The sequence below is a fragment of the Lactuca virosa genome, chromosome 4 (genome assembly GCF_052849685.1).
Source record: "Lactuca virosa cultivar CGN04683 chromosome 4, Lactuca_virosa_CGN04683_v6, whole genome shotgun sequence".
NCBI lineage: Eukaryota > Viridiplantae > Streptophyta > Magnoliopsida > Asterales > Asteraceae > Lactuca > Lactuca virosa.
In genome coordinates this window covers 115,721,596-115,730,488 of record NC_136429.1, presented here as the reverse complement: position 1 = coordinate 115,730,488, position 8,893 = coordinate 115,721,596, and the positions used below count along the sequence as shown (strand labels likewise).

The 8,893-nt window shown below is 35.9% G+C and overlaps 1 protein-coding gene across 1 annotated transcript; it reads right to left on the bottom strand.

The window, feature by feature from the left end:
• Nucleotides 1–6,259: 6,259 nt before the first annotated feature.
• Nucleotides 6,260–8,588, bottom strand: LOC145104931 (uncharacterized). The gene is made up of 5 exons (XM_079042089.1): nt 7,726–8,588; nt 7,601–7,658; nt 7,335–7,519; nt 7,095–7,194; nt 6,260–7,003 (listed from the first exon to the last, which is right to left on the bottom strand). The coding sequence occupies exons 1-5, from the start codon at nt 8,586–8,588 to the stop codon at nt 6,260–6,262; spliced, it is 1,950 nt and encodes a 649-aa protein (XP_078898215.1).
• Nucleotides 8,589–8,893: the final 305 nt, after the last annotated feature.

Genomic DNA, 8,893 nt, shown 5'->3' with positions numbered 1-8,893 from the left:
AGGGATGGATAAGAACTTGGAGGTTAAGGATGGCAGAGCTTATTTTCTCATGGATCGGATCTGGACCCCGAAACTTGGTGGTTTCAGAGACTTGGTCATGAACGAGGCGCACAACACTCGTTATTCCGTCCACCCATGTTCAGATAAGATGTATCTGGATCTTAAAAAGTTATACTGGTGGCCTAACATGAAAGCAGAGATTGCTACCTTCGTAAGTAAATGCCTTACTTGCGCAAAGGTCAAGGTCGAATACCAGAAACCCTCCGGTCTACTACAACAGCCAGAGATACCGGAATGGAAGTGGGAGCGGATCACTATGGATTTCATAACCAAGTTGCCCAAGACAACGGGTGGACTTGATACCATATGGGTCATCGTCGACAGATTGACCAAGTCCACACACTTCCTGCCTATCAAGGAAATAGACAAGACGGAGAAGCTTACAAGAACTTACATTAGGGAGATTGTACGACTGCACGGTGTTCCCATATCCATTATCTCGGACAGAGATAGTAGATTCACTTCGAGGTTCTGGCAGTCGTTACAAAGTTCCCTAGGAACTAGGCTGGACATGAGTACAGCCTACCATCCACAGACAGACGGGCAAAGTCAGAGGACTATCCAAACCTTGGAAGATATGTTGCGAGCCTGTGTGATCGACTTTGGGAAAGCATGGGATACTCATTTACCCCTTGTAGAATTTTCATACAACAAAAGTTATCACACGAGCATAAAGGCTGCTCCATTAGAGGCCCTCTATGGCCGAAAGTGCAGATCCCCTCTGTGCTGGGCTGAGGTGGGGGATACCCAGTTAGCTAAAGGACGAATTCCTGAAAGTACTCTCACGGGTCCGGAGATCATTCGGGAAACGACAAAGAAGATCGTTCAGATACGTGAACGATTGAAAGCCTCTAGAGACCGACAGAAAAGCTACGCTGATAAACGAAGGAAACCGTTGGAATTCTAGGTGGGCGACCGTGTTCTATTGAAGGTCTCATCCTGGAAGGGCTTGATACGCTTCGGAAAGCGTGGAAAGCTAAATCCAAGATACATAGGGCCTTTCGAGATTCTTGCTAGAATCGGCCCTGTAGCTTACAAACTTAACTTACCACACGAACTCAGTAACATACATTCTACTTTCCACGTCTCGAACTTGAAAAAGTGTCTGTCCGACGAGACTCTTGTAATCCCACTCGACGAGATCGAGATCAACGAGAGCCTCAACTTCGTGGAAGAACCAGTAGAGATCATGGACCGTGAGGTCAAGCAAACGAAACAAAGCCGCATCCCGATAGTGAAGGTTTGCTGGAACGCTAAGCGAGGACCTGAATTCACTTGGGAGCGAGAGGATCAGTTGAAACTGAAATATCCTCGTCTTTTTACTTAGTTATTTGTGACTACTTATTTGCTTAAACTCTAATTTCGGGACGAAATTCCTTCTAACGGGGGGATGATGTGACAACCCGAAATTTCTATTCTGTACAACCATTCACTTCAATAGGAGTCAAAACTGTTTCTACTAATTTTCATGCTTTTTGGAATAAGTTTGAGTATTTTAAGATTAGTACTTCAGGAGATAACAGGAGAGAGGATGCCCTAGGGTTTATTGTGCAACAATAAAATTCCAAAACTCCAAGAGTTTGGAGTTTACGGCCTAAGGAAAGGTGTTTACGGCCGTAAACCCTAAAAGAGGGTATAAATATGACACTTAGTCATTATTTATCACTTTTCACATTTTCAAGATCCAAAACCCATTTCTCTCTCAAGTATCATCCGACTTTTCTTCAAGATCTTCGACTTTGTAAGTGTTTCTATCCCTAAAAAGTTGATATCTTACTTAATCTACTGATCTTACATGATTCCATCCGTGAAATCATTCCAAAAGTGTAGATCTTCAAGTTTCACCAAGAACACCAAGAACACACACTAGTGTTTCGGGCCGAAAACACCCTTCTTTGCTTCCATATTGTAAGTATCTATCTCCTATACTTGTTATCTAGTAAGGATACTTGATTTAGGGCCTAGAAATCGTCATTATCCAAGAACAAAAAGTGTTTTCGGTCTAGTGCATCTCCTTAGACCGAAAACCTCTTTGGACCGAAAACCATATGGACCGAAAACCTCTTTGGACCGAAAACCATATGGACCGAAAACCCTTTGGGCCGAAAACCTCAAGAAACATACTACTTGGACCGAAAACTCCTTTAAGTGGCTATACAACCCTTAGATGCAACCCTTGGTACTTTTAGCACTTGAATCAAAGTGTTTTCCATGTCCTAGGGTGTCTTAACTTGGTTAATTAGTTGTTAAATGACTAATTGGATACATATATGTGTTATTATATGTTAAATAGGATCCGTGTGTGTGCTCAAGTCTTCACTTGACACTTAGCATCCTATACATTCCGTTCATCCAAACCACTCACTAAAGGTGAGTTCATACCCCTTAATTAACCTTTTAAATGTTTTTAAATGCTTTTATGGGGGGGGGATACAAGTTGAACAAATTATAGTTATTATATCAATCACATGTGATTAATAACTACCAAACAAGTGGATTTCTTACTTTTCAAACTGTGTTACCAAACTGTTTTACTTCAAACTGTGTTACAAACTCTTTTACATACCAAATGCTTTTATCAAACTCTTTTACATGTTAAATACTTTTACTTAAATTATTTTAACTTATATTCTATGTATCTATATAGATATAGTTATATAAGTAGGATTGAAAGGACTTAGGACTGATAGCTCACCTTACTTCCTGTTCCTTGTTTGGTTGTGGACTTAGGGCATTCAGGTTATTTGTCCGAAGGTTGTTTGAATCCTAGTTATATATCATGTATATGTGTGTAGATATAAAAGGTTACTTCTTTCATTCAGTTCAATGCCTTTGAGTAGCAAAGGTATACAAACATGTTCATATACACAAACAACATTACTAGTAAACTATAATAGGTATAGTTTAGGAAGATACTATTACTAGAACAATGAAATATACAATGAGTCAGTTCATTCATGAGTAATACATAGTGATGAGAAACAAACATAATACATAGTGATGAGAAACAAACATAATACACAGTGATGAGAAACAAAACATACAAGCTAGACAGAGAAAGAACACACAATACAGCTAGCACATACATATACATATACATATACATTACATACAGTTATGTGAGCCACTTAACGGGGGACATGGCACTACCTGTCATGACCCGTTTTGTATCCAGAATCTCCTTAAGTGGAGAGCGTATGAGTTTGTGTATAGATCTATACTGGATTGACTATCCTACACCTTGCTGCTCGATACAGTGGGACTTGCAAGTCTACGGGTTCCAAACGTTATTTCTTACGACGTCTTACATCGTCGTTTTACTATAGAGTCGATAGCAGGATACAGGCCGATCACATGGTACTTTAAAATAACAATTGGTTTAAAGTAATTAATACAACAGTAGTTACTTAATACAACACTACAGTACTATATCATTTTCCCTTTACATTTACTTTGTGATATTCACACAATAAACAATAATGTAGAAACTATATTTTGGTTAATGATAGTCAGATTTGGGAAAATACATACTCTTACAAGAGACACACACAGAGACACTAGATGCCTTGGTAGAAGGCTACTTTTAGTAGGAAACATAGGGTTTTCTAGGAGAGTTCAAACAATTACAAACTTTTACAAAACTTATACATTACAGACTTACAAACACTTTCATACAAATACAGACACTAATATACTTATGATCTCACCTGCTTTAAAGCTGATAAACTCTTTCAAAATAACTTGTATTCTCAGGTCACCAGTAGACAGGTACCGGTGCCAGGTTCTGAGAAGATGGAGCTCGTTCAAGACTCATCTTTTATTTTTGATGTATATTTTTGGTGTCTATATATCTTGACAGAACACACTTGTATGAAATTATATTATTAATGCAATGGATGATTTTGTTGCTTGTTTACTACTTTGCATTGTTGTGATACTGAACATGACGTCCTCCACCCCCGAACGTTTCTGCCGTTTCGGTTTTAGGGTGTGACAGTTGTGCTAATCAAGTTGTATATAATTTCTTGAAATCATAGTATATAACGAATAATTAACAACAAATTCATTACAAACTTATTTTTAGTTACATTAATCGGGCATGTTAAAGTATATAATCTATGTAGATTATTTTCCTTAATAACGAATTCATTACAAACTTATTTTTAATTACATTAAGTATACTTCATCACAAAAATAACATGGGTTTTACGTACACTTCATCCTACTCACACAACATAGCAAGAAAAAATGACTAAAATGCTCTTTTAACAGAATGATGTAAACACAAAACCAAAATAAAATTATAGTAGTACTATGCAACTTCATATACAATACAATAAGAACAATAATACTCAATGTCAAATCTATTATCAACCATTAATATTTTTAAGAAATATACAAAACCTACCATACTCTACATACCAACGACAAACCGTACAATATCTTTGTCGATCCTCATCATCTTCATGGCCTATTGCAAATGCACCTTGAACAGAATGTTGTGGGTCTTCACATTGGAATGTGATGTTATTCGTTGTAAGTCGATGAACAACATCACCAACCCGCAACAACTCTTTGGCACTATCAACAACACCCGTGTACTCCCCATCATCCGGAACTGCCCAACCAAAATAGGTATCAAGTAATTGTAAACCTACACATTAAAATATACATCAATTAATCCAATGTATCCTTTTCAATACAACAGTAAATATTATACAACCCAACACAACTAAATACTAACCCCAAACTACAAACATGCCTTTAATTAACTATATATATAATTTAATTTACATATATACCATATATACATACCTTCATCACATTGATGACGCCCTCTTTAAATGTAGATCATTCCAAGAAAATAAATTGCCTCAAGATGATCTTCATTTGCTGCTTGTCTCAACAAAGACAATCGTAAATCAAGATGGCCATAATAGAATCACTCTTCCTGTTGACAGAATAGCAATATCAATATATAACATCAATGACACAAAATATTAATAAATGGTATAGATTACATATAATTAATGAAATTACACATACAATTCCTTGTCTGAACATGGCTTCAATGTTATTATGCAATGCACATGTGCGTATAAATGAATCAGCATTCAGATTTTTGGGATCCATTCCTTCAATCATATCAATGCATGATGTTCTGAACACTTGAGGATCACCCCCGCTTTATACATCTTCTTTGAACTTCAAAATTTTAAATGCATAGTAAATAACAAATAAAGAAAGTTGTATTTCATCAAATATACATTCATTAGTTGATGTTTATTGAGAATTACCAAAGTCTTGCAGAGACGATGTCTTTCGCAGATTCTGACCCTAATACTACAAATATCCAACTCAAAATCTCTATTGGGAGATCATCTAACGAACGACGACTTTTAGTAATCAACATTCTACTAACAAAATAGACATTGGAGTAGTTGATTTCAATTTCTTTTTAAAAAATAAGCGTAACTATGAAAAACAGTGTAACAGGGTATGGAAAAAAAATACTTATTTTATGATGATCTGGTCGCGAGGTGTACAGGAGTGTCTATTATCGGAGAAAATCGATTTTAAGAATGATTACCCTTCGACGATTTGGGGGTTTAAGTGTTTCTATGCAGATTTATCGTCCGGAATAGTTGAGACATTCTGAATGGTTGAAGAACTGATAACGCCGGTGTGACGTCAGAGGTATGATGGCGCCTCAACGCTTCAGAGTGCAAAAAGACCAAAGTGCCCTTGAAATCATTTCAAATATGTGAATACTAAGGATATTTGAGTCAAAACACTTTATTCAAATATTATAACCTTTTATCGGTAACAGTGGAATTTTAGTAACTTTGACACTTTTGGCCCTTGGAAACAAAACTTTTACATTTTGGGAAAAAAACACAAAAAAACTTTAGATTTTTGCCATAATTTTTTAGCCAGTTTAACACTATTAGTCCTTATCATAAAAAATTATACATTTGGCACAATATACACTACAAACATTTAGGGTTTTTCCACAATTCTTTAGCCACTTTGACACTCTTGGGCTTTACAGTCAATAGTATTACATTTTGACATAAAAAACACAAAAAAACATCCCGGGGCGAAGCCCAGGCTTTCTTCCTAGTTTATATTTATGTATTGATATTAAACCAAATTACAAATTAACTTCATCTCAAAAAACATTAAACACAAAAAACATCTAGTCATTATCTTCTTCCTCCTCCTCTTCTTCAGCCTCTTCTTCTTCATTGCTCGATGTACTATACTCATAACTACCCTCGTCGTCAGGAATACCATAATTGTCGTCCTCATGAATTTCACCTTCTTCATCAATATTATCTTCACTATCTGAACCGTTGCTTGACATTTCGTGATCATCATCATAATTGTCTGTATCAAATAGACTTGGTATAATGATTTCATTTGATTCAAATTCATCTTCTTGGAATGCAACGTCTTTCTGAGGATGATATTCATCGGTCCAACCACGAGGTTTAACTTTAGAAACAGCCCACCGGTCCGAGTTGTTTGTTTTCGAACTTGGGTAAGGAATGTAACACCCTTGAGTGGCTTGCATGGCTAAAACAAAAGGCTCGAACTTGTTGTATTTTCTTTTGACGTTTATCTCGACCAAGTTATATTGTTTGTGAACCTTAAATCCTATGTTAGGTGTTGGATCGTACCAATGACATTTAAACAAAACTGTGGTTTTAATTGGGTAACCAGCGTACTCGACTTCTAAAATTTCCTCTACCTTACCATAATAATCACCACCTTGGCTACTAACACACAATCCGCTGTTGGTTGTTGATTTGTTCAGACTATGAGCTTCTGTGTGAAACTTGTAACCATTGACAAAGTATACACTATATAACTTCACTTTTTTGAATGGAATTTTGGATAGGTCAGATATAGATTTGTTGTTTATCGGGATCTTACGTGCCTATATGAATAATGGTAAAACACTTAATTAGAGTTAATTATAACCATAACAAAAACTAATAAATTTTAAAAAATGCAAAAATAACACCCACATAGTTTTCAAACCATAATGCAAAGTTCTTCTCAACTTCAGCTGCAACGACCTGTTCATCCATATCCCCCATAAGTTCAATCAAATGTTTTTCAAATATTCTGTATCACCATTTCAATAACATTTTGAAGTTACTATGAATGTAATAAACAAAATCATGCATGTAAATGTTATTCGATCATAGCAATTACACAACAAATGATTATTATAATTAAAAGTGATGCATATGTTACGTACGAACCTGATGTAATGCTTGATCTTATCTTCGTTAAGGAGTATGTAAGTTTGGGCAGCATGCACTTCCTCATCAGACATCATTCTATTCGTGAATCTTCCATAATGACGCACAAGATAAGAAAATATATCTAACATGTTGTTGTTAGCATCCACTTGCTCATCTCCTCCTCCATCATCATTTCGAGGCAACTTTATATTATGTGTGGGGACACCAGTCTCGAAATAATGAGAGCAAAATTTAGATGCTTAGCGTAGCAAGTACGCGTTAACAACGGACCCTTCCACTCGAGCTTTATTTTTCACATCTTTTTTCAACTGATTTAGATACCTATAGTGAAGATTATTTTAATTAGCTTACAAAAATAGCAAAATACATTATGATGTACCATACAAACCTTTCAAATGGATACATCCACCGATATTGGACATGACCGTATATCTTCGATTTGTATGTCAAATGTACTGGTAAATGTTCCATGGAGTTAAAAATACCAGGGACAAAGATGGTCTCTAATTTACATAATATTATTGGGATCTTGGTTTCAATCCTTTCCATGTCTTTTGTTATGATTGATGTTGTTGTTAATGTTTTGAAGAAAATACTCAACTCTGTTAATGCTTTCCACACTTGCTTTGGCAACATCTCACGAAATGCAATTGGCATCAATATTTGCATAAAAACATGAGAATCATGGCTTTTCATTCCTAACAGTCTAGACCCTGTTAAATCAACACACCTCCCCAAATTAGAAACATAACCATCAGGGAAACACAATTTCTCCACCCATTGGCATATGACTTTATTTTGATTATTGTCCAGAGTGTAGTATGCTCTTTCATTATCTTCGACTCCTTTTCTCTTCCTACAATAGAGCTTCAGATCTCTTATGGTTGCTAGATTGTCCTTCGTCTTCCCTTTGACATCCATTACAGTGTAAAAAATGTTTTCAAATACATTTTTAACAATATGCATAACATCAAAATTATGTCTAATGAGGTTTGTTTTCCAATATGGTAAATCCCAAAATATGCTTTTCTTTTTCCAACCATGATCGCCACATCTTTTGTTTACATCATCAGCATTTAGTTCAGTCACTTTTACCAAACCTAATTGTTCAATCTCCCTTAAAGTTTGTTCACCATTCTTACTTGGAGGAGGACCTTCTATCACTTCACGATTCTTCTTCAACTTATTTTTATCCTTTCTATATAAGTGATTTACCTGTAGAAATCTTCTATGGCAGTCTAACCATGACATCTTATTACCATTCTTTAGTCTGAATGCTTGTGTATGTTTCCCACAATGTGGATATGCTAGCTTACCTGCTGTAGACCATCCGGACAACATTGCATATGCTAGAAAATTGCTTATTGTCCACATCAAAGCTGCTCTTAGATGGAAATTTTGTTTTAAAGATATATCATATGTTACTACGCCTTCTTCCCATAATTGCTCCAACTCTCCAACAACTGGTTGCAAAATTACATCTTATTTATGCTTAGGGTTTGACGGACCTGGCACAAGTGCGGTCAAAAACATGTAAGGCTCTTTCATGCACATAG